Here is a 26019-nt window from a genome sequence, read left to right on the forward strand (position 1 = left end):
TATGTGGAGGATTTCCTCTGTATTTTGCATTTGAGACTGACCTCTCTGCTTTCCCCTTCTCCTACAGACATGCTGGAAATCTTGTTATATGCTTAGAAAATGCACCCTTCTCCCTGTGCAGAGAAAGCTATAGTCATCTGATTGGTTAATTTGTTCTTTATAGACAGCTCTGTACCTATTCCTGCTCCTCTGACCTATCATTCTCCCTTGTTCCTAGGCAGTACCTGGTGCTGGTGCCCTATCTGATACACACAGATTCTCAAGAGAAAGTCTGCGTTCAGCTGAGCCACCTGAATGAGTCTGTGACGCTGAGTGCCACGCTAGAGTACCTGTGGGGGAATGAGAGCTTGATTGATGATGTGGTGTCAGAGGAAGACGTGTTCACCTGCATCCCTTTCTCTGTGAGTATTTCATCCTTGTGGGATGATCCTTTGTGCCAGGCATAAAATGTAAAGGCACTGAGAAGTAATGACCAGAGTAACGCTATATAGATATTCACTTACCTCTTGGTTAAAGTTGTGTTCTGTCCATCCTCAACACCCTCTTACTGCTGAGATCTTAGTGTGCTAAATGACTGTGAGATGCTGAATCCTAGAAAGCCACCCCCTTTCTAGGACAGGAGAAGAAAGTGGGTTTAGTATATTGACACTCCTGATGGCTGTTTGGTGAAATGGTTTTCCATATCATCCTTCTACATCCTCAATCTGTCACTTCAGTACCTTCAAATTGTAGAAGAGCTTTTGGACCTCAGATACTTTTCACCTGGTGTATACTGAATTAATGTAAGAAAATAGAACTGTGATTGCCTGTATCTGAAAAAACCTAGCAAAGCAAGTAATTTATAAATTAATATTGAAAGCCCCAGGGACTATAATGAGTTGTAGGCAACTAGGAGAACCTGATCATTTATCTCAGTGCCTACATTATGTCTTTAGCCTGAAGAGTGAAGAATTGGTCTTCAGGACGCTGAAAAGGTTGGCATTTTGTCTTGGTTTGTCAGATGTAGGCTGCAGAATGACTTGGTCACTTGTGAAAGAGAGGTATAGATGTCTGGCATGTCTGGTGGAAAAGGAAATGTTCTGCAAAGACTAGGAACATAACCTGAAATAGAAGGCAGACTATTCCATTCTGCTTGTGAATGTTAAAAGGAAAAGGATGGAAAGGTTTGGTCAGAGCAGTAAGAATTTTTAAAAATTGGGTGCTAGAGCTAGGAGTTCTTTTGTTGCTCAATCCTTCCACAATCACTGCACAGCAGGAGGAATGGGTAGGAATACGGGACAAATAAAAATCAGTCTCTTGTTCCTAATTATAGTTCCTCTCACCTCTGTATTGGGTCCATCACAATTATATTAGATTTCTTATCTCATAAAGGCTAGTTCAGTTCAGGAAGCCTTTAAAGGTGCTCTGTTACATAATTTCCTTCTTATTTTCCAGCTTCCAAAACCAAGACTCCCATTACGCTTCGTGTTTCTCACTGTGATGGTGAAGGGGGCCACGCTGCAGTTCAGCAACCGCAAATTACTGACAGTCCGGAACTCTGAGAGCTTGGTCTTCGTCCAGACAGACAAACCCATCTACAAGCCCGGACAGACAGGTACCAGGAGAGGGGTGGACATTTGAATTTGAAACAAACATTTGTACTAAAACTGTTGGATCATGCTGGCCAGATATTGGTTACTCTCAGTGGGGGTCAGAACTGCAACCTCATGGCTGAGACTTATGTTTTATTGCCCCATAAAGGGAAAATTTGAGGTATCTTTAGGTGCATGCACATATATGGGCACCTGCACACTCTCCCTCTCTCACTGTGGGCTTTGTTGGTTATGGTCCATGCAGTTAGGAGGTCTGCATTAAAACCAGAGAAAGACTGGATATTTATCCTATCAAAAACAGTGCCAAAACTCAGACTAAGTAATGAAATAGCTTCCAAAGCAGCAGCTGATTTTGCTCAATGAAGACAAAAAGAATTATGTAAACTATTTATTTCTTCTGGGCCAGTGATCTCCTAAATTTGGCCTGGATGCAAACAAATGTCCTAAAAGAAATACTGAATTCTCTCTCCGTCTAGAGCCAACAGAAACCTGCAGCCAAGTGCTGAAGTAATTTGCTTGCATTCATCCTTCCTAGGAAGTCAGTCTACTTATAACAAAATTAGAAGACCCATGTGAATTCTAGCATAAAAATGCCTCATTGTAAAGTAGACAAAGGCAACTTAAATTTAACTTTGGTCCAAATCAGTGAGATTCTGATGCCTGTGATCAGTAAGATGTTCACACTGTCATGGATTTGCTCTTAACATCCTCTTTTTCATGTAACCATAGTAGATGGTAACGTTCTAGCATGACCTAGCATTCTAATAAATGGAATTTCCTTAGAAGAGAACAGCCCTTTTGTTGGTTATACTATCTGTTTTTGCAATTGACTTTTTCTGGTTACTGATTGCACTGTGGAACCTCACTGTCTTTCTCCATCAGTCCTGTTCAGAATTATTTCTCTGGATGAAGAGTTCCGACCTGTGAATGAAATGGTAAGCATGATATTTGTTTTTCAACTGATTTGGCCTTAAGTCAAATGTGAGTAAAGAGAGGAAAAATAGTCTCTGTTGGGGAGAGCTCTCAGTACACTGAGATAACTGTGAAAATTCTGGGTCACCTTGGATCTTTTTAACAGGATCTGTTGTCAAATTTCTGCACAAAGTTGCCTTCTGCATTCTTAGAAAGGTTAGACAAACTGCAAATGGACAGTGCTGATATAAACAGTGAGCAATCTGCCATTACCACAGTGTGCACCTGTTCTTATTAGCACTGCAGATCATCCAGAGTTAGTAATTTTGGCTGTCTTTTGTACCTGAGACAAAGTATTGTCCCTGTCTTCTCACCCCAAAGTGCTCTGATGATCCATACCAGCAAGTTTTTTTCTTACCTCATTGGATGATTAGCTTTTACCCTGAAATGTAGTTGTAGCCCAAGTCATTTGATTGTGCTTCTTGCACTCTGTCTAAACATGCTTCTTCTTTTTTTCTTTTTCTAGATTCCACTGGTGTATATTGAGGTATGTACAAACATTTAATTCAAACTATTGCACCTCAGCCTGGGCAGAGTAAACAGTTGCCTCAACGTAATTCTTGTTTAGTTTTTGCACTAAGCTGGTCCATTATGTTACTTCAACTATACAGAATTTTAACTTATATGGTAGCTACCATGTACCTGGGCCCAGGTTACAGCTCCTCTGTCATCCTGCTGTGTACTTCCCCCAAACCTCTGCTAGTGCCCTCCACTCCTGGCCTGCAGCCTCTAGAAACACAGGGGCTGTTCCTCCCTGCATTGCTTTTGCTAGATCTCGTTGCAGACTCCCATTTTTCTCACAATCTCCTTGTGGTCGCATTATCTGTAGGACCCAAAGAGAAATCGTCTGTACCAGTGGACAAACGCAGAGTTAGAGATGGGATTTATACAGCTATTCTTCAACCTCACCTCTGAACCTACCCAAGGGACCTACACTGTGGTGGCACAGAAGGCCTCTGGGAAGAAAGTTCAGCATTCTTTCTCTGTGGAGGAGTATGGTAACTGTCACTGCAATTTTAAGTTCCTAACAGCTAGTCCCATGTGACATATAATCTAATTGAACAGTGCAGCAGATCTGATCAGGATGTCCAGCATCTCTGGAAATTTGTTTCTGTGTCCTTTCCTTTCCAAGAATCATCTCTTTAGGAGAAGACTGAAGGACTTGGGTGACCAATCTGCACTCCTCTCTAAGCCCCAGACCATGGAATGCAGCTCTTCAGTGCACACACCTCAGCAAGGCTCCTATCAGGAGGAGCAAAGTCCTTGGATCAGTCTGTGCTGACAGTCACAAGCCTTACCTCCTTTCTGAGGTGCTTTTAGGCCACAGCCTCATCTCCAGTTGGCTGCATACCTGTCAAATGTCACACCATAAGTCTGGGTCTAGGCTGGGGCAGTCTAGGCTGTAAATTAAGATCTTGCCTATTCTGTCCCACAAACTAAGACTGTAGCTTGTGTGATAATGTAGTGCCTTAACCTCCCTTCGGTGCTCTCACCTCTATAGCACTTACATCTGCTTGGCTGGAAAAATGGCATCCCAGTACACACCAGGGCATGATAACAGCCAGCATATCTTTCCATCCCAGCAAGTCAGCTGCAGCCCTTGTTACATGGTCTGGCATGACCTGGCTCATGCAGCAGAGATGTGTTCTGGTAGATAAGTCTTGAAGTGCTTTGATCTCTTCCAGTTGCAAGACTGTGCTCTGTTCTGTGCCCTGAATCCCCTCCTAGTTCTCCCAAGACAGTCACCATCCACTTCCCCTCCTGTAACTGCGTGTGGATGGGATGTCACCCTGTTCTGTGTCACTGGAGAACCCAGGGTGTCTTCCTGTTTTGAACATTGATAAGATCTGCATGCTCTGAAAATGCAGAGACCAGGCTGCAGTGTGTGTGTTTGTGGGAAACTTCTGCTGATTTATCTCTCTGTTTTACTGTATCTTACTGCTGTGGGACTGATAACACATGTGTTACCTATGAAGCTGCTGTATTTGAATAGTTGGCATAATAATCTTATCTTCTTACCTGGCACAATGCTTGGCTGAGGGGTTTTCAACAATTTCAGTGGGATGTGCAGGTGATAGAAGCCTCTAAAACCTGACTGTTTAGATGTAAAAGATTTTTAGGTAATTTGTAAGAACAGCCTCTGAGCACCTTCATGTGTCATTCTGATGTTATTCCCTACCACATAGACTCTTTTCCTTTGGTTCTGCTGCAGTGCTGCCAAAATTCGAAGTGACAGTGAAAATGCCCAAGGTGATCAGCATTCTCGATGAGGAGCTGAAGGTGACAGTTTGTGGACTGTGAGTGTCATTCTTTCAAGTTCTGTTTGGTTTCAGTGTTTTCTTGAGTTGCTGATGAAAGTTCAGTTGGGATGCTGAGAGATGAGACATTATTATATTTCTCAATCCTTTTGGGGTCCTGGGACCAAGCAGACTGTATCTGCTGTTAGACAAAAGACAACAGTTACTGTTTGATGCACATTGTGTGTAACATATAGAAACATATTTTTGATCTGTTGGTTTTGGGGTTGTTTTTTTTTTTTTTTTTTTTTTTTTTTTTTTTGAGAGAGAGTGTTTCTTGCATATTTTTTGAGTCATTGAGGATTTCTCACCAGCTATGGTGCTAGTAATGAGGTCTTCAGTTCAGTTTACCCAGGAATGATTTTTTAGCTGTATCTTCTCTAGTTATTGTGGAGAGGAAACCCTAAGGGATGCAGCTTACCTCTTTCCTTTGGGCTACCTCACTGGATTCTGCTTTGCAGTGTTCCATACACCCTGTAGGGAGAGCCAAAGCTTGGGCTGAAGAGTGAGAGTAAAGACCCAGTGCTCATACATGCATACATACATACATGCATACATAAACCAGTTCTGTCACAATTGGGTGGTTGGGTAGATGCAACATGCTGCAACATGTCTTCCAGGATGAGGGGGACTCGTGACAAAATCAGCATTAGCATATGGTACCAGATTCCTTTCTGCCTCTTATTTCCTATCATGACCCTGTATATCCTGGAGGCAGCTCTAGGGAAGACAGTTGGCATCAAAGGGGATGAGCCTGTAATGTTTCTACATCCCTCTTACATTCCTAATGTGTCTGTTTCCCTTTCAATCCTCCCTGCTTGTAGATACACATTTGGGAAGCCTGTTCCCGGCCTTGTGAACTTCCGTGTCTGCCGGAACTATGAATATACAGGCATTACCTGTTATGGTGAAGAGGCTAGAGCAGTCTGTGAGGAGTTCTCTGGACAGGTGAGTCAGGATTACCCTGGTGGGAAGGGTGATTGATGAAAGTGTTATTGAGCATGCCTTGTAGGCACAGGCTTGCTCTGAGTTCAAACTTAGTGTCAAAGTGTGGGGAGGCAATGGCACAGGTTGCCCAGGGGAGCTGTGGATGCCCCATTCCTGGATGTGTTCAAGGCCAGGCTGGATGGGGTTTTGAGCAGCCTGGTCTATTGGGAGATGGCCGGCCCTTCCTATGGCAGGGTGTTGGAACTTAGATGGCCTTTAAGCCCCATTCCAGCCAAAACCATTCTGTGACTGTTTCTTTGAAAATCCATGTATTTTAAGGAAGGCTGAAGGATGAGAGAAGATTGGGTGCAAGATGAAATGTGAAAGATAAAAATAAAGGGGGAAGGTCTGAGCAGTAAGAGCAGGCCAGAATCTGATGGAGAATGAAGAGATGAAAGAAATAACAGCAAGGTCAGATGGACTGTAGAGACTGTAAGAGCAAAGATCGAAAAGCCATGAGCAATGAGAGCAGAGTAGGAGTTGGCTTACACTGCAGACAGTGTGTGGGGCCAGAAGCTGGTGTTAGAGGAAGGAAAGGAGCAGAAACCGGGAGAGAGGCTGATGCATTTTGAGCAAGAAGGAAAGAAATATGGGTTTAGCAACAGTGGTTAAGACAGACAGAAAAAACACTTTTTCACCTTTTAACTGTCAAGAGTGAAATTTAAAGGTGTTTGGAGCACAGACAAGCACAACAATACTGGGTTAATTGACGGAAGTTGGTGTAATAGCAATTTTGGAAATATACCAGAAGAAAAAAGCATATAGAAGATGTTCTTGTGGCCCCTGGGCTCTGCTACAGCCTGAGCCACATGAGTCTACAGCTACCTTTTCCACTACTGTTGTTACAAGTGTCAAAAGAAAATAAATACCGTGGTACTAACCTCTGTTGTAGGCATCTCTTCTGTGGAGACTGGCCTTGTACATGAGTTCTGAAGAGAGGTGGCAAGCTTTGAAAATACTTTTCCATACACAGGCTTTGGTTTATGTATCACTTGTATGGCTTACACATTTTAAGTAAGCAGCTTTATTTTCTAACGAGCCTGTTGCCTGACAGGCATTTCTTATGTGGCACACATTGACTAATTCCCTATGCACTTGTAACAAGTGTTGACAGCTCCAAGTTTCATGAACATACACAAAAATTGTCTAGTTTGTAAACTTTTTTTTCTATAATCTTGCTGGAATATCTCAATATGCTTTTTGCCAAGTTATTTATGTCTTTTTCTAGTTTTTATAAAAACAACAGAGGTACATTATCTGTTAGATTATGGGCTTCTCTTTCAGTTCAGAAAAACATACAGTGATGCATCCATTAAGTTGAATAAGCATTGTATAAATGAGAATATAATGGTTTTGTTTGTTTTCCTCCAACAGACAGACATCTATGGCTGCATGTCTGAAGTGGTAAAGACCAAATTATTCCAGCTGAAGAGAAGTGGATATGGGAATAAGCTCCATGTAGAGGCTAAGATTAAAGAGGAGGATACAGGTATGGATCATTTGGATGAAAGAGCCATGTAATGGGCTCAGGAGAGACCAGCAGAGGGGCCTGCCCAGTAGGAATGAGGGATAGAAGCAGACTCTTGCTCTCCTGGAATCTTAGCATTTTCCTGTCTCTAGTCCAGGACCATGAAGAAAAGAGTTTGTCCAGCAAAGGAGGGTTGGCGTAGAGTAAAAGGAATTCTGGTCAGGCAGAGGCAAATTAGTTCTTCATGCTTCTTTCTGCAGGAGTGGAATTGACTGGAACAAGCTTCTCTGAAATCACAGCCACCATTAGCAGAGTCATATTTGAGCTTTCAGATACTTACTACAAGCGAGGAGTCCCCTTCTTTGGACAGGTAGGGAAACCATGAGAATGAAATGGCATGAGTGCCAGGCAATGATGCTACTGAACCTTTTGGGTTAGATGTATGCCCCAACTCTGCAAGGATGCTGGACCTCAGTGCTGCTAATCCCTATGGGTCTCCTTTCCCCTGAAGGCTCTCAAACTGGGGAACAGCAGCTGAGAGCACAGCCTACATTCTGTCCTTGTGCTTCTGCCTCTCCAGGCCACTAAAATTCTCCTACAGTCACCTGCTTAATTGGAGGGCCCAGGTGTGTGAGTGCATGTCATTCTCTCTGACCCAGAGGCACAGATAAGAAGGAGGCATAGAAAAAGTATTCAGAAAGTTTGCAGCTGTCTCTGAAAGAGATACATGTAAAGTGCTGTTGAGGCTTCCTTGTCTGACATGGGCTCAATGTCTTTACCTTGGTGTTCTACCAGTCTTGTTCAGGTGGCAGCCAACCTTCTCCTTCTAAACTGAACTGGTTTTGCTCCTCCAGGTGAAACTAGTGGATGGGTCTAATGCTCCAATGGGCAATGAAACTGTGAGAATTTCTCTTCAAGGAGGAGAGGAACAGAGCTATACAACAAATGAAGAGGGCATTGCCGAGTTTGCCCTAAACACTTCCTCATTGTCCTTTGAAAATGTTGGAATTAGGGTAAGTCCTTTTGGCAGAGAAGATAATGAAACCCCCACAGGGCTGGAGGGGAAGCTCTAAAATTTCCGCTATATATGCAAAAGTAGTTTATTGTTCCTTATTGTTTGTGTGAATCTTGACACCAGTTTGGTGGAAGTAGTCATACAGCAGACTGAGGTTCTAGGTCACAATTGCACTTATCTTGTAAATATTTGATTTCTGCTTGGCAATTGCAATACAGGGTTAGAAGGAACATGAAGAGATCATAATAGTCCATTTGCTCCAAGGGATCACCAGCCCTATCTAGTCAAGTGTGGGTCTATTGCCCATCTGCACATCTCAGAGCTTAATTTAGCATTTCAAGTTTCTAAGTACAGCTCCTGTTTTTTTTTTTTTTTTTTTTTTTTTTTTTTTTAATTTTTGTTTGTTTGTTTGTTTGTTTGTTTGGGGGGGATTTTTTTTTTTTGTTTGTTTGTTCATTTGTTTTTGCTTTATTTTGGTTTGTTGTGGAATTTGTCTGGGACAAACAGGTGCTGCTGAGCATCTTTTTGTTAGTGGGAAATGCCACTGGTTGTGTAATATGCATATTTTGTAATATCACATCCTGGAGCAGAGGAGAATATTTGTGTCTAGAATTATATTTACTCTAGTCCCTACAATTCCCTTGTCACAGACTAAAACTATTAAAAATTTTCCAGAAGTTACTACTAGATAGCTGAAGTTTTCAGATTTTTGCAGGATAAAGAAAAAGCAAGAATTCCCAAGTAATGAGAAAGATAAAAAAAGGACATGTGAGGCACATCAAATGCTGAAGCACCCTTCTAAATGTGAAAGATCTTTCCCTTGCTCTCATTTTTATGAGGACTTAACTCTCTCCTCCTAAACTTCTGTCCAGTTTGAGTTTTAAATTCTTAGTTGGAGATTGTCCTTCTTTTCTATAGCATTTGTAGCTTGATATTGGCATTGGTAATATCTGAACTGAATGGCACTATCCCTTATTGAGTCCCAATGATAAAGAAAGAAATGAAAATTGGCTTTTTTTTCTCTTTAGACTAACTAGAATATTAAAGAGGGCAAGGCATTAGTTTAAAAAGCCCTTAAAGTGACAGTGATAGTAAAGAAAAATATGATATGATTCAGCTTGTTTGACACTAATTCCAGCTTCTCTGGGAATGAGATCATTCCCAATGATTTGCTAAAGATACCACCATCCTGTCTTGCACTTTCCAAAATTTATTTTTCTTAGTTTTTTTTTTTTGGGTTTTTTTTTTTTTTTTTTTAGACATTCAAAAAATATCAAAGCTTTAATATTAGGCAGTGAATTTTGGTCTCCAGTTTGGCCAAACTGTGTTTGAGGATCTATGTATGTATTTTCCCCTTTTCCAGGCAGTGCATAAAAGGAACATCTTCTGCTATGAACATTCCTGGGTTGTTCCATCTTACGGAGAACATTATCTCCAACTAAAGCGCTTTTATTCTCCGAGTAATAGCTTCCTCAAAATTGAGCCCAAGTCCAAGCCACTAAGCTGTGGCTCCTCCACAGAGATCCGGGTGCATTATATCCTTACTCCAGTGGCTATAGGAGACCAGAAGAAAATCACCTTTTACTACCTGGTAAGTTTGCACCTGCCATACAGTGAGGTTGTCACTGGCAATTATAGGGGGATTAGAAATAAAAAGCTGTGGTTTGTGGCAGCAGTCTTTAAACACTCGTAATCCTTCACATGTTCTTTAGAAACAAAAAGGATAGTCTGAGTTGGGAGTAAAAAAGTAAGGCTGTCCCTGTACCCTCTGGGTGAGTGCCAGAATTCGGCTACAGGGAGGCAGAGAGCTGGGTGTGAGCCGTAGATGTAGAGCTCAGTTGCTCTCTTTGCAGGGTCACTAACTTTCAGGTTTGGCTAATGCAAAACCACAATCACAACCAAGTTTCTCCTTCCATTCAGGTGATGGCCAAAGGAAACATTAAGCAAGGAGGCACTCACATTTTGGATTTGGACCAGGAAAGTGGTGAGTTCATCTCCCCCACCAAATTTTCACTCTTATGGGGGGCTAAGCAACTGTGGCAGACGTACATTCTGCTTCCATGTAAATGCAGGGATTGACATCTGCATGTCCTCTAATATCTGGGAAAAGTTTGACCTTTATTTTCTCTGCTTTTAGGCTTTTCACAGATTTGCTCTAATCCCTGTGCCACTTTCTTTCTCCTGACATTGCACTTTCTGGGGCTCCAGTGCTTCTCAGAGATACATTTGATAGTCTGTTTTTAGAAGCTGAAGCAAAATTCAGCATACTTATGCACTGGAAAACAGGCCTTTCCAGTCAGACAGGGAGACTTACACATTACTGTGAACAACAATTCATCCCACTTGGATGCCTGGAATTTCATAATGGCTAGGATCAATTTCAGCATAAAGTCAAGCCTAGAATTTTGGCTGCTCCAAGAGAAAGATTTTTGCACCTTAACTTTTTGCTATTGTTTTATTTGCTAGACAATGGTGTCTTCTCAATACAGCTGAATGTACAAGCTGATATTGCTCCAGTGGCCCAAGTGCTTGTCTACACCACAGTCTCCAGCAAGGAGGTGATTGCTGATTCAGCCAAGTTCTACACAGAATTATGTTTCAACAATAAGGTAAGTGTCCACTTCCTGAGGGAGCAGCCACCAGACTGCAGTGTGTTCAAGCTCACTTATTTAGATTCAGCCTGGTTAAACAAATTTCTTTGTATACGCTAACACTGGACAAACAACATATCAATTTTGTAGGTAGCTTCACTGCTTACTGGTTTGTGCTAACCTGGAGGAGATCAACTGCTGGGAAAAAAGTGTTAATGGGCTAAACTGATAAAACCCCCTTTTGCAACTGGACAAAGCTGCTGATCCTGCAGATGGTCCTGGGTACAGTGACTGGTGCTTGTTCAAGGACATGTTCCACTGTCTGATCACATCTAACCCCTATGTGGGATTGCCTCATCACACTCACAATGACCACAAAACCCACAACCACCTTAAAAATTTTATGAGCAATTGTGATGCTTGAAGTTGCCAAGAACTCTTGGTGCTGATTCCCCTGGCACTGCTGGAAGGGAGCAGGAGCCCAAAGGAAGTGTAGAGGGAAGTGTGCATGTGTATGGGGACCTTGTCAAGTTAGAACAGAATGCTGATCAACTGGAAGGAAAAGTCCTGTGACAGTGGGCATCTGTGACATAGCTTTTCCTGTGGTTACAGGTGGACTTAAACTTCTCCCCTTCGGAAGGCCTGCCTTCCTCAGATGCTCACTTGCAGTTCCGAGCCTCCCCAAACTCCCTCTGTGCTGTACGTGCTGTAGACAAGAGTGTGCTCCTCATGAAGCCAGAAGCTGACCTGTCACCCACCTCTGTAAGTTCTTGCTCTCTGGAACAAGCTGGAGCCTGCTCAGAGCAAGAGCAGCCAGTGCTGGAGTGGAAACAGGGAACTGTCCCTCTTGGCAGAGCTGACACAGGAAGTGCCCCTGTGCTGCTTCTCATCTTCCTCCAGTGGGCAAAAAGATGAGAACTGGGCAGCAGTTGTTTCTTAGGGGTTTTGTGTGATTTTAGGGATGGCAATTAGAAAGCCCTTTTAAGGGGCCTGCTTGTCTTGGCCAGAGCCAAACGCTGTTGTGTGTTTGATGTAATTTTTCAGTTATTCACCTCATGCATAGATTAATTTTCTTGGGGTAGCATCTGGAAGTGTCAAAGAGTTTATTTGACTTTTGCCAAGCATAAAATGATAGTCCCTGTGTAGGGACAAGTTATTACAGATGGTTTGACCAATGTAATTTTTTACATATTTGAGCCATAATAACCAGAGTAACATGCAGAGCATAAAAAAAAGAGGCAGTATCTCCAAATTTTGATCCCTTTTTTGATTTCCAAACTCTTATTGCTCTCAGCACAGGGAGGACCATGGCAATGTGAATGTATGAGCTGGTGATGTGACTGGTGCTTGCATCCAACTCCCTCAGCTGTGTTTCATAGCAATGGACACTAAAATGCCAAATACTCTCTGTCATTCTGCCAAGGTGTATGACTTACTTCCAGTGAAGGAATTCCATGGCTATGTCTATGATTCGAGCGCACCCTTGGAGGAGCCATTTTGGAATTGTGTGACTGTGGAACCAATAGTTCGGGATGGGATCACCTATGTTCCAGTAATGGGGGCGAATGAAGAGGACACTTACAGTATCCTAAAGGTACAGCCCCCCTGGCCTGGCTAGGGAAGTGGAGTGGGAGAATGTTTGAGAATGCTTAAGCTTTCTGTGGCATCATGAAACTTAACAAGGGAAGGGTTTCTGCATCTGAATGATCTGACACTTCTTTTTATCCAGAGGCATATTCAGTGAGGGTCATAAGCTTTACTTGTCTTGTCAAATATGCTTCACGCTTGGCGGAAAAGGGATCAGTCTCAAAGTTTTCTTACAGGAAAAGATTTGAGGTTGACTTGAAGTGAGGTTCTAATTGGAGGTAAATGATCCCATGCCATTATAGTTACCTTGAATAAATCAGTATATTCTTGAGCTGCATTGTAGCCACAGATATTTCATTCCAGAGGGAAAGCTTTATATTGACTTCCTGGCTAATCCTGACTCCTAGGTTGAAATTGGACTGGAATCAATGTCTTAGAAAAAGAGGAGATATATCCTTTGGTCTCTCTGAGCCAGTCAGGCACTCAGACCCAAGGACTGGGGGATCATCTCAAGGTCCAATCCACACACAGTAACAACTTCTCCATTTTGAGGCAGTAAAGTGCCAATCAAGTCTGCTGGGTAAACCTGAACAGGATTCAGAAATAAAAAAATGTTTGTTTTTTCTCCCATAGGAAATGGGTTTAAAGGTTTTCACAAATACCAACGTGAAGAAACCTTGGTTTTGTGGCTCGAGTAATCACATGTATGCAGCCCATCCATTGACTGGCATGGGAGCACCCGCAGCCATGGCTGCACCACCCATGTATGCAATGAGGTCAAGCGGTAAGGGAACTTTGTTTTGTTATTGCTTCTGTTCTCAGCAGAGATCCTGTTTGTATTTTGGGGTGAATACTTAAACAAGAGCTGGGTTGCGAATTGGAACCTTGGAAGCACTCTGAGCCGATGGGTTCGCAAATTTCAGCTTCTGAATGGGTTGTGTAGGTCTACAGACAAGCTTTGGTAACTCCACATAAGAAATCAGCAGAACCAGACAGTGTTCAAAGACTGGCAGAGGAGAGGATATTACCCTGCTGATAAATTCACTGTTCATTAGGCTTTTACCAGTAGACTTCTGTTCCTACTATCGCTTAGAGAGTCTCAATACCGTTTTCAGGCTGTTCTCATTGACTCAACCAGTCTTATGTATGGTCAAAACCATGAAGTAGGTGACAAATTTTTCAGTGATGAGTTGGTAGACTTTGGGAGCTTAGCAGGGTAAGACATCTATGATAGAAGTCCAGTCTGAAATGGACCGATCCTATTATCCTATTTTTAAGGGCTATCTTAACTCTTATGCTTTAACAGGGCAAGAGAATTGGCCCTATTATCCTTCAATCCCATATTAAGGAAAATATCTTAGAAATTTAAAGTTGTTCTAGCTCAACAGCTGATTCAGAGAGTGTTCATTTGGCACTAGAAACTGTGCTTTTGTATGTGTCCAGTTTGAAAACATTTTAAGCTTCTGACAGAAGTTGCTACGATGGAGGATAGATGCCTTTTAATTATTTTAAACTAAAATAAGCATCATTAAGAAGACCGAAATACCACAACAGAAAAACACAAGCAAGCCACCTGCTGCTTTTGCCAGGATGTAATATAGTTCTAATAGCAGCTTTCACCCGTCCCTGAGACCTTCCCAGGCTCTGGAGATGCCTGTTGCACCGTTAGTATGAATACTTGTTGGCTACTCAATTGTTGTCCAAATGCAGAAATTCAATTAACCAAAGTAAAGATGATGAAAATTAAAATTTCCTTAGGAGCTTTTCTTCTTTTTCTGCTTGGATGCATTTCTCTTTCTGTTTGTGAAAGCCAAGCAAACCAAGTCCCACCCACCCCATCTTTGTTTTCCAGCTATTGAAAAGTAAAACAAAATGTTTAAACAAATTTCATCCCAAGCACAGAATATTTCATTGGGAATAAATTTTGTATGTGAAAACTTTGTTTTTGTTGAAATAGCTCTTTTTATCCTTCCCATATTCCAGCTGCATGTTTTTATTTTGAGTATTTTCAGCCTAGTTCTTGAGGAGGCCATAGCTTTGACAGTAAGTTGGCACTCTGAGTCACAATGACCCTACAAAAACCAGTCAAACAGAGGTATGTTCCATTGCTGGCTGGCCTGATTAGGATGGAGAAGAACATCACATGAAGGCTGCACCTGAAAGAGAAAAGGCTGCTTGCATAGAAGGTCCTAAATAGGTTTTTGCTCTAAATACTTTTTTTTTTTAAGCTTATAAAGTGATGGCTTCCAAACTTTGAGGTCTGCTGGATACCAGCAAAAAATAATGGAAAGCTAGCTCTTGTTGCCATTAAGCCCCGACCCTGAAACTCCACTGCTGCTGATACCATACCCCAGTACAGCCACAAGCATCTGATTCTGATTGACACTTTATCAGACTGAAGCATGATGCTGATATAGGTTTTGCTTGTTTGGAATTATCAGTAGTTGATTTCTTTTTCATCTCACCACATTCAGAAATTCTGTCAGAGAGTTCTAACCAGTTAAGCACTCCTGAAGAGGTGACAGAGACAGTCCGAAAGTATTTCCCAGAAACCTGGATTTGGAGTTTAGTACCTATAAGGTGAGTACCTTGGGCTACCTCATTCCTTTTTAATAAAACTGGGTTTATAAATGAAAACATGAATCCCAAAGTGTTTGTCCATCATTGTTTGCAGAGACTGGCAATCATCTGTGATGAAATTACTTTCAGCCATTGTTAGGTTTGTCCAAAGAGTGGACTGGAAGATGTAGAGTGGTCCTACAGTAGCAAATGTACTGTGCCCCATTATTCACACAGCAAGCACTGTTCAGTCAGGCCAAAAGGGGTGCAGGTAGTCACCAAAATGCTGTAACATTTATCCCTCTGTCCTTGCTGTTTGTCCCTCACCAGCTCTGAAGGAAAAGCTGATCTAGAAGTGACCATCCCTGACACCATCACTGAGTGGAAAGCCAATGCATTCTGCACTTCAGCAGACACGGGCTTTGGCCTGTCCCCGACAGTGTCCCTCAGAGCCTTCCAGCCCTTCTTTGTCGAGCTCACCATGCCCTACTCTGTGGTGCGTGGGGAGTCCTTCATGCTGAAAGCCACCGTTTTCAACTACCTGCCTGCCTGCATCAGGGTAAGGGAGGTTTAAATCATTCTCTGTAGCTGTGTACCTTCTTGTGCACCCCTTACCTTCACCTAGTCTTCTTACCTTATCTCTCAGTAGCCCTAGACCCTTTGCCCCAGACTTTTTATTTCTCCTATACACTCCAAATGCAGAACCCACAACTCCAGTTCCCTCCTCCTTTGCTACTGAAGAAATTCCTAGCTCAGTTTCTCATGATCATCCTTTCTTAATTGCACCTCTCTCTACAACTGGCAGGTCAGTGTGACTCTGGCTCAGTCTACTCATTTCCTGGCTACTCTGGTGGGAAAGGAGAAAGAATCTCATTGTCTCTGTGAGAATGTGAGGAAAACCGTGGCTTGGCTGGTGACTCCCAAATCTCTAGGTAAAGGTCTCAGGGTGCTGAAAACTGCAGGAAGGGTTTCTTTGTGCTATTCTCCCTGTTCAGTATTGGATATTAGAGCAACATATATTCCTGGGAAGCACGTCAGTTGAGTGTGTCTGATCTGGGGGGCAAAGACTGATATTTGGGAGGAAAAGACTGGGGAATTAATAGATCCAAGTGTGTGTCTGACATCCCATGCAGTACCATCAAGCCTGATAGCCCTTGGACAGCATCTCCTGAGGCCAGAGATACTGCTGGCCAGCAGAGATGTTCTGCCAGCTTCATTCCTCCCAGAGATTAGATGTCTTCCCCATGGGATCTTCACACTTTATTTTCACTCTTGGTGTGGTAGAAGCTGTGGTGTGCGTGGAGGGCTGAACAGCAGTGGGGTTGGTCACACTCAGCACTGTGGTGTCCTAGGTTCTGTGAAAGAATCTCCAAAATAGAGTCACCTTTCAATGAGAGAACAGCTTATGTAGAAAGCTTGGTTTCTGTGGGAAAGAAGCAGGGCCCAGCTGTGACAGAAATCTCCATCCATGAGCCTGCAAGGGGAAACTCCTGAAAGTAGCAGTGAATCCCGTTGCCCAGCTCTGCCTGGCAGGGCTGGCTGACCCCTGTTTCCTCCAGGGCAGGTGGAGTTCTCAGTGACCACTGAGGCCCTACAGAACCAGCAGCCCTGTGGGAACTACATTGTGGAGACCCCCGAGAAAGGGCGGAAGGACACGGTCATCAGACAGCTGCTGGTGGAGGTATGTGGGCCGTGGGAAGGGAGGACTGAGCTTTCCTGTGGGCTTAAGCTTACACAGTGGTACAACTGGATGGATAATCTCATCTAGCTCCCTTTCTTGTTAAAGGTTGGACCAGATGATCTTTTGAGATGGCTTCTAACCTGGTCTGGTCTATGATTTTATGGCATTGCTATGAAGCATGGCAATATGATGGTTTTACATCATCTTTGTACTTCAACAGGGCTGCATAAAGACTTCAGCTTAATAATGTGCCTTGTGTCTCCTGGTGGAACTAGCTTTCCCTGTCTTCTGCTGTAACAGGACTCCTACTGCAATCCACCCTTCCCTTTAGTTCCCATCTATCACCTGCTATTTCAAGACACTGTCTTTACAGCCTCTCTCCTGACACACCCCCAGTAAATGTGCCAGTCAGCACATGCTGCCTCTCTGCCTCAGAGTGGCCAAGCAAACTGCCTCTTAAGCTGAGTGTTTTGCAATTACAGTTTGGTAACAAAGACTGGCACCAGGATGAAGGTGAGGGATTCACAAGCACCTATGGGAATTTGATGACTGTAGGGAAATCCCCTTAAAACTACACATGAAAACATGTTGAAATTTTACAGCTTACCCATTTCCTGTGGCAGGAATCATTGCTGATGTGTTGTGGAACTAAACGAAATACTATGTGGTAGTATTGGATAGCCTTTATAGGAAATTGTTATAGGAAACTTTATAGGAAATAGTTAATCATATATTTAGGGTGGTAATCTGGCAGTTAGGTTCTATATTCTGAGCTTTCCTCTGTATCATAAAACCCCCTAATATTTGCCCACTACATGCTATCAGTAGTGTCACCAGCTACTACAGTGTACTACATCCTCCCTTTCTATTGTTTAGATACAGATTTTTTTTTTCACTAAAGCATCTGCAGCATTACAATAAATAGCACAGCAGACTTGTTTTCAGCACAGCCCTCTGTAATGCTGCAGTTCCTTTGTCACAAGGATGTTAGGTGACTCTCATTAACAACTATTGGAGTTGCAGGTCATCCTTTTGATGGTCCTGCAGTATTCTCCTCTCTTTCCTGTCCTTCCTCCACATACAACACTAGTCATTTAGGACCACATTTCTTTTATTTGCTTAAATTATTTCAGAGCTCTGTATTTCAGGGAATGCTTGTGACTGCCTCTCCTTCTTCAGTTCCCCCACTTTTCTTTTGACATATCCCTCTGTCCTTGTGAGAATTCCTGTCTGTATTCCCTGTCTCACTAATTTCTCACCTCTCTTGTTTTCCATCCAAGCCTGAAGGAGTTGAGAAGGAAACAACCCAGAATTCTGTGCTCTGTGTAAAAGGTAAAGCCCACTTTTTGCACACTCGCTATTTGTTCCTGTGTGGTTTGATGGGTGGGATGTGGAGGCCTTCCTCTATAATATTCCATGTAGTCTGACGTTTTTGGGTAGTCAAAACATGCCCCATTGGTAGGGATTTTGAGACATAAGACGGAAGAAACGCCTAAAGACTTGACCATCCTGCCTAAGCATCAGGGTATGAGCTAGGACAGATTTAGCATGCATGTTTGCATCCCTGCTCTCTTTAGTTTCTGGCACTGGAGTTACAAGTCCTCTTGTTTTCTTGCACACTCAGAAGGAAGTTGTAGACATGTGATCTGCAGTGTCTAGAAGTGGCTGGGAGTGGTTTCATGCAGAGATTGTGTTACAGCCAGGGAAATATGAAGTAACTGAAATCAGAGCATGTCTAATAGGAAATCAGTTGTTGAACTGAGACCTCCTCCCCTTTCATTAGCCATTTCTTGGAACTGCACTGAAGCTGTCTGGGCCTTGTTTCTTTCTCAGGAGTCCCTGTGAAAGAAGAGTTTTCCCTGTTGCTGCCTGAAGATGTGGTACAAGACTCAAGCAGAGCATATTTCTCAGTGCTGGGTCAGTTAACAGGCTGACATGTGCTGTTTCTGACTCCTTGTGTTGACCTCCTACCTCACAGCTTTTTCTCTTGATTTCCAGCACAGCTCATTCTTGTCTTTAATCTTTTCTGTCCTGAGCACTTTCCTTTCTGTTCGTGATATTTTTTTTCCCTTTCTGCAAGCCTTTTTTTCTCAGTCTTCTCACAATGTCCTAACCTTTCTCTCATTTCCCTTTTTTCTTTTTCTCTGCTGCTCTATGTTTTGTTCCAGAATCTTTATCAAGCCATATTATCTTTTCTTCTTCTCTGATATCTCCTGCATCTGTCATTCTGTAGCTTCCTCTGATTCTGATAGCCCACCCTAAATATTGTTAGCATCCCTCTGGTATCTCCTGTTCCTCAGGTGACATCATGGGCACTGCCATGCAGAACCTGCACCAGCTCCTCCAGATGCCCTTTGGCTGTGGGGAGCAGAACATGGTCCTGTTTGCACCCAACATCTACGTCCTGGACTATCTGAACAAGACAGGGCAGTTGAGTGAGGAGATCAAATCCAAGGCCACTGGATACTTAGTGAGCGGTGAGCTGAGACATGGATTTTGCTTCTGCTTTGGCTTTTTTCTAGATGCTGCCTGGGGTGGGTCTGTCAAATGCTGGCCAGAGAGGTCTTCTCTCATACACAGATGGTCTCTGCTGTATGCTTGAGGGGGGCCCTTTGCTGCTTTTTTCTTTATTATTTTGTGTTGCTTAAGCATTACTGTACCTGATCATTGCAAGCACTTTTCTCGTGGGGTGGCAATACAGTACAGCGTTGTCACTGCTGCAATGACTCATTCATTGTCATTTATAGGTCCTGCCATCCTTCTGAAGAAAGGCAGGTGTTGTTTTTCCTTGTTCATGGAGTTGGAGATGTACCAGCACTTCATATTGGTTAGATGAGGACTGACCTATGCCTCTCCCATTTGCTTTTGCTGATGGAGCCATTTTTCTATTTCCCCATCCCTCAGCAGACTCTTTCATTTATCTGAATCTTGCCTTATCTTTCCATTGCAGGTTATCAGAGGCAGCTGAATTACAAGCACCAAGATGGCTCCTACAGTACCTTTGGACAACGTTATGGCCAGCCAGGGAATACCTGGTGAGATTTCAATGCCACCTATGTCTCTCCAATATGCTTCTCTTTCTCACCCACACACTTATGATAAATACTGCCTGACGGTAAATAGGAAATGCTGTTGCACACCAGCAGGCTTTCCAGAGACAGTGTGGTCCCTATGCTGCCTCCTTCTTAATAAATAGGCTACACCAGCCAGCTTATAGCTGAAGGGCTTCCTCCCACCAGCAGCTCTGAGGACCATTACAGACAAAAAGGAAATAGAGACAAGCTGGGGAAGACGGGAGCAGGGATTTAACACCCTGACTAAAGAAGGCTCAAAAGTTGCAATGACAGTTCTTCTAGACTAACATCTGCTGAGAAGTCTGCTGGAAAACATGGTTCCATATGGAAACATATGAGGAAACACAAGTGGAAAGGTTGATAATCCAAGAGCAGTGCTGAAGGTTTTTTTTTTTTTCATGTGTTTGTATGCTACTAAGCAAAGACAGGCTGGAGGAGTATGTGTGTTGCCATTTTGACTTATTCAAAAATTTTGACTTGCTCTTGTAAATCATTGTCATATGTTTTCAATTTTAAGTAAGGATAGTAATGGAAGAACTCATCACCCTCAGTTTGCTTTTAATTTCTGAAATGGTAATTGGCTTTTGACAGCATGTTGGCTTCTTACCACATGCCTGCTTCTTTTCCATAGCTGCTTACAACAGCTCTTAACAAAAACTATTTTAATATGTTCTGCTTTACTTTAAAATTCTGTGGGAGTTCTGGGAAACCCAGGAAGCATGAATTTATATTTTAAGAGTTCTACCAGCAGACCATGAGCTCACAGAAATTTAATTATTCTTCCTTGTAATTGTGAGTACTTCTGTACTCATGCATATTTAGCTAATTGGTATGCAATTACTGATATTTTTCAAAGATCTTTTTTCAAAGACAGATCAACAATGATTGTCCTTCAAAGTGTAGCCTCAACACAAAGAGATCACAGGGTTTTTTGAGCCAAATGAGAGACAAAAATGCGAGACCAATATCCAAGTGGAAAGCAATTTTTTGACAGAACAGGATGTAATATACATATGGTCTGACTAATTGGCCCAAAGTTTCCCAGCCCTCTTGCATGTTTCCAGATAGATGATGTGCACATGGGCCCTCTCAACTGAGATGGGAAACAGGCCTGCTCAGGCCCTTTCTTTTTCTCCCTTTCAGGCTCACAGCCTTTGTCCTCAAGTCCTTTGCACAGGCCCGGCATCACATCTTCATAGAGGAGAAGCACATCCAGGATGCTTTGCATTGGCTGTCTTACAAACAGAAGGAGAATGGCTGTTTCCAGAGTTCTGGGACGCTCCTGAACAATGCCATGAAGGTAACAAGTCAGCTGGGTTGTTTCTTGTGAGGCTAGAACTTAGCCATGAGTGAGATGAGCTTCTTGAGGCCAGTTGAGCTTCTTGAGCACATAGGGAGATGGGATATTCCCATACCAATGGCAAATACTGGGGAGGGAGTCACGCACCCTTCTGCACTTGTTGGTGATGCCTTCACATCAGCTGCAAGAAGAAAGAGGCAAGCTAAAGGATGGCAATGCAAGATAGTGCATTGCTCCTACTGGAGTGGGAGAAAAAATTGAAGATATGAAGGTGGGTGGGGTCAGCATCTACCTTTGTGTTTCCCTGCAGGGTGGAGTGGACAACGAGGCCACGCTGACAGCCTACATCACTATCGCGTTGCTGGAGATTCCACTGCCTGTGACTGTATGTGTCTGCATCCTAACTTGAGCCAGTTGTGCTGTGTCAGTCAACACAGTATTGACCAGAATTTGCTCCAGATTGGAAAAACGACTTGGTTGTTGAGCCCTGTGATACAAGAACTGTCATATTTGTTACATCTGGGAGACATTGTACCCTACTTGCTTCTAGACCTCCTTCCAGCAGTCCCCTCCTGAAAGTTCAGTAGGATGATGTGATTTCAGTAAGGCAAAAGACTTCTTTCTCCTCACCCTTCTAATCAAGTCTCTCTCTCCTTCCAGCACTCAGTGGTGCGGAATGCTCTGTTCTGCCTGGAAACAGCAGCAAATCAGAAAGAAAACCATGTGTACACCAAGGCACTGCTGGCATACGCCTTTGCCCTGGCAGGGAACAGGGAGAAGCGGAAGGCATTGCTTGACTCACTTGAAAAGGAAGCTGTGAGAAAAGGTGAGTGTTCCTGGTGAGCCTGACACCTTCCCTTGCTAGAATGGCTTTTGTTGGTGGGGCAGTGGCTGCAGGCCCTGGCCTCTGTGGGTAGGGAGAGGTGGAGGGAGAGGATAGACTTGTGCAAAGGGATTACTTTTCTGAGAAGTCCCTCTCAGGGCCCAGTCCTTCTTCTCTGCTCCCAGGGAGCTCACCAGGAAGCACCAGGCACCATGCCTTGGTGCTGAGCTCCTGGGTGGCTCTGCTCCCATCTCTCCTCAGCCAGCTCCTCTTGCCACACCAGGCACTGCTTAGCAAAGGCTTAGTGATGCCCAGGGATATTCCTTCCTTGCTTCCAGGGCATGGGCTCAACACAGAACAAAAGTGACCTTGCACAGCACAAGGCATGTCAGTCAGAGAAGAGATGGGTGTGCTGAGAGAGAAAATGAGCATACAGGGCATTTTGGAGGCTGCAGCACAAGTTCTGAGTCATCAGGGGAAATCCTGAAATCACTTGGGACTAACCTGGCTAAGTCAGGATGGACAGTGGGTTTGGCCAAGCAGTGGACTGTAGCCCATGAATGTGAACGTGGAGGACAAAGTGGTGTCTAGGCCTGAGGCTCAGCATTCTCACACTCATTGTAAACCTGCAAAATGTGTAAACCTGACCCTTCCCAATTAGCCCTGCATGTCAGACCCATCCTGGAGGCTCTGTCCTCCCAGCTGGATCAGGCAGCAGGTCAGGAAGTCCCTTGCAAGATTTACTAGTAACAGCTGCCTGTTGTCTCTCTCCCTGCCTGCTGTGAAGATGGCTCTGTGCACTGGCAGCGGCCAGGGAAGGAGCCCGAGGCTGATCTCCCGTTCCATCGCTACCGAGCTCCCTCTGCGGAAGTGGAGATGACGGCCTACGTGCTCCTGGCTCACCTCTCCTCGCAGCCAGCCCCTGCCCAGGAGGAGCTGGCATTTGCATCCCTTATTGCTAAGTGGATCAGCAGCCAGCAGAATCCCAATGGAGGCTTCTCCTCTACCCAGGTGAGCTGCTTCCTTCTGGCCACCTCACACATCCAGGTCAGAAGACAGGAATTGTTGGAGAGCCAGGAGGCAGCACAGGAAGTTTGGTCAGGAAGGTGGGAACTGTAGCCCTGCAACAGATCCATGCAGTGCCTCCCATGGTTGCCAAGTTCCTGAGAGGCTACAGACAAATCTGTCAGGGAGTGCCCCTGGCAAGGGAAATATGCTGAAGCTGCTCTTTCCCTGTGTCTTTTCTCCTCAACACTGGAGTAAGTGAGGATGGAGGGGAGGGAGCCAGCTGGCAGAAAGGGCAGGCTGTAGGAGGACAGGCTGTGGCGAGGCTAATTGCATCCCTTGCTGGGATGCTGAGACTCCTCTCTTTCAGGACACAGTGGTGGCTCTCCAAGCCTTGTCCCTGTATGGAGCTGCCACCTATGCCAGGAGCGGGGCAGCTTCCAAAGTGGCTCTGAGATCTGGAGGGGACTTCCAGCAAGACTTCCAAGTGGATCCCAGCAACCGGCTGTTGCTCCAGCGCCTGCCCCTTCCCCAGGTGCCAGGGGAGTACAGCGTGGAGGTGTCTGGTGAAGGATGCGTCTACCTGCAGGTGAGGGTGATGGGGACAGCTGGCAGCTGGGAGGAGAGCCCCTGGCCAGGCTGGAGAGGATGGAATCATAGGATCATCCAGGCTGGAAAGAGCCTGAGATCATCGAGTCCTTCTATTGAAGTAGTGGAGAGGAAAGAACAGGAGAGAGGAGAGAAGCGGATGGCTGTGGGTAAGGGGAAGAGGATAAAAAGAGTAGAGGAATGTGGAAGAGAGAGGGGAGAGTAGGTGGCAAGGGAAGACTGTGCAGGGTGGAGGAGCTGTGAGAAGTGGGGGACTGGGTGTGAGAGGATCCCCTCTCTCCCACGCTGAGCACGCACACCCACGCTCACACAGAGCTGCTGCTGTCCCCTAGACAAGCCTGAGGTACAACGTGCAGCCCACGCAGGAGGAGGAGCCCTTCATGCTTCATGTGCACACAGTCCCAGAGGTGTTTGTGGACTCCAAGGCTCACAAGGTCTTTGACATTGGCATCAATGTCAGGTGAGTCTGCGTTTCGGTCTGAGCTTTCCTCTGGAGCTTTGGGAGCTGGGGGACGGCTGGTTGTTCCCAGGGTGAGGCAGTCTGAGAGTGCAGCACATTCCAGGGATGCTGGGCAGGAGGCAGCTGTTCTGTGAGGAGAAGCTCTGGAGGAAGAACTTGTCCTGCTGTGTGGGCAGCCCAGGGCTGGGCTCATAGGAGGCTGTGTGGATGACTAGGAGAACGTGGGACAGCTGGAGAAGAAGGTGCTGGACTGCCAGGACTTAGTGGGGTGCCAAGTGTTATGGAAAAGTTGGAAGTGTGCCCAGCTCTGAGCTGATGTGCACTGGATCTTTGTTGCTTGGTTTCTCAGTTACACAGGGCAGCGCAATGTCTCCAACATGGTGATTGTTGATGTGAAGATGCTGTCAGGATTTGTCCCCTTGAAGTCCTCTGTGAGGAAGGTAGGAGCCTGTTTGTCATACAAGCAACACTGAATCACAGAGTCATTAAGATTGGAAAAGATCTCCATATGCAACCTTCCACCGAATATCACCATACTATTTATTATTATATCACAAAGTGCCTCATGTACGTGTTTCAAAATTATTCCAGGAATAGTGACTTCACCAGTTTCCCACAAAGCCTGTTCCAATGTTTTATCCCTCTTTAAGTGAAGCAATTTCTCCTTATATCTAACACAAATCTCCCCTGCCACAGCTTGAGGACATTTCCTCTTGTTCCTATACTATTTGCCTGGGAGGAGAGACTGTTGCTCGCTGTGCTGCAACCTCCTTCTAGGGAGTTGTAGATAGCAATAAGGTTCCCTCGAGCCTGCTTTTCTTCGGACTAAACAATATCAGTACCCTCAGCCGCTCCATAAGACTTATATTCCAGTCACTTTTCCAGGATCATTGTGTTTCTTTAGAGTTTCTCTAGGGTCTGAAGTGAGGGGTCAAAAACTGAGTGCAGAATTCAATGTGCAACATCACCAGTGCTAAATAGAAAGAGAAAATATCTACTTTCTTATATTCAAGATGCCTTTCAAATGTCTGTAGCAAATGACAGAGCTTCAGCTTGATTTTGTCACTGTCATTTGCACATTTAACATGTACCATATTCTCTTTTCATACATGGCTTAAGGCCAGCACAAGGAGAGAAGATGTGATCAGTCTGATGAAAAATAGGATAAGTAATTTTTTCTTTAGACTGATGATGGGCACTTTTATTTTCACAGTGTCCCAACAGCTCCCCATAAATATTGTCTGTGCATAGTACAATCAAAAATCGTGTTGTTGACTTTTTCACTTTGCTGATCTAAAAACATAACATCATGACTCTAGGTGTTGGGTAACTGTTTGAGATGCTGATTAGGTGCACGAACTGGAAAATAAAGGTGGTGCAAAACTAGCAAGCCAGAAGGAACATCTTTTAATTTAATCATTCTGTCACTGTGTTTGATCCAGTGCTGAGGCTCTTCTGGAGCCACATTGTACTTCTTCAGCCAGCCTGGTGAAGGGAGGGCTGGAGACCATGATACTTGTGTGGCACACCCAGGTGGCAGTTCTGTGCTGCTGGCTTAGTTCCCTGAGTACTGCAGTATTTCATGCAGAGTACATCCTACACACGGGGCTGTGCAAGGGGCACAGGGAGACCACCTTCAATGCAGTAAAATCTTGGTCTTGTTTCTTCAGCTGGAAGTCCACCCTATTATTGAGCGCACAGAGCTGAATACCAACCATGTCCTACTATACCTGGAAAAGGTGAGGATGAGGCAGAAACACATGCATTGGTAATTTTGGCGGCATAGAGCAAAATCTGGAATTCAAAACTACCGTGGCTCTGCTAAGAATGGGACCGAATATTTTACTGTCTTTTTCTGACTACAAACTCTTAAGGTTTTAGACTTAATGCTACTTCTATCCCAGCCCACAGCCAGCATTCCCTCCACCCTATGTACAGATTTCCCAACAAGCAGAGCCTCCCCGAGGGTGGGGAATGGTCCTAGGGTTTGCCCCTGCCC

At 44.2% G+C, this 26019-nt stretch overlaps 1 protein-coding gene across 1 annotated transcript in view; it reads left to right on the forward strand.

Moving 5' to 3' along the window:
- The window catches only part of LOC110472323 (alpha-2-macroglobulin), a 29500-nt gene that overhangs the window by 1690 nt on the left and 1791 nt on the right, over positions 1-26019 (forward strand). Inside the window, exons 2-33 of the mRNA XM_021533904.3 lie at positions 218-401; positions 1435-1594; positions 2475-2527; positions 3031-3051; positions 3394-3562; positions 4777-4861; positions 5686-5809; positions 7223-7337; positions 7577-7686; positions 8171-8329; positions 9695-9922; positions 10252-10315; positions 10798-10940; positions 11535-11684; positions 12346-12516; positions 13143-13293; positions 14984-15089; positions 15399-15627; positions 15874-16000; positions 16628-16749; positions 18030-18081; positions 18583-18666; positions 19050-19226; positions 19700-19784; positions 20967-21123; positions 21434-21508; positions 21784-21949; positions 22734-22957; positions 23322-23540; positions 23893-24020; positions 24370-24460; positions 25691-25759. Of these exons, the coding sequence (XP_021389579.2) occupies positions 218-401; positions 1435-1594; positions 2475-2527; positions 3031-3051; positions 3394-3562; positions 4777-4861; positions 5686-5809; positions 7223-7337; positions 7577-7686; positions 8171-8329; positions 9695-9922; positions 10252-10315; positions 10798-10940; positions 11535-11684; positions 12346-12516; positions 13143-13293; positions 14984-15089; positions 15399-15627; positions 15874-16000; positions 16628-16749; positions 18030-18081; positions 18583-18666; positions 19050-19226; positions 19700-19784; positions 20967-21123; positions 21434-21508; positions 21784-21949; positions 22734-22957; positions 23322-23540; positions 23893-24020; positions 24370-24460; positions 25691-25759 (4198 nt within the window). The remainder of the gene's footprint in view (positions 1-217; positions 402-1434; positions 1595-2474; positions 2528-3030; positions 3052-3393; positions 3563-4776; positions 4862-5685; positions 5810-7222; positions 7338-7576; positions 7687-8170; positions 8330-9694; positions 9923-10251; positions 10316-10797; positions 10941-11534; positions 11685-12345; positions 12517-13142; positions 13294-14983; positions 15090-15398; positions 15628-15873; positions 16001-16627; positions 16750-18029; positions 18082-18582; positions 18667-19049; positions 19227-19699; positions 19785-20966; positions 21124-21433; positions 21509-21783; positions 21950-22733; positions 22958-23321; positions 23541-23892; positions 24021-24369; positions 24461-25690; positions 25760-26019) is intronic.

Source organism: Lonchura striata, chromosome 2, assembly GCF_046129695.1.
Source record: "Lonchura striata isolate bLonStr1 chromosome 2, bLonStr1.mat, whole genome shotgun sequence".
NCBI lineage: Eukaryota > Metazoa > Chordata > Aves > Passeriformes > Estrildidae > Lonchura > Lonchura striata.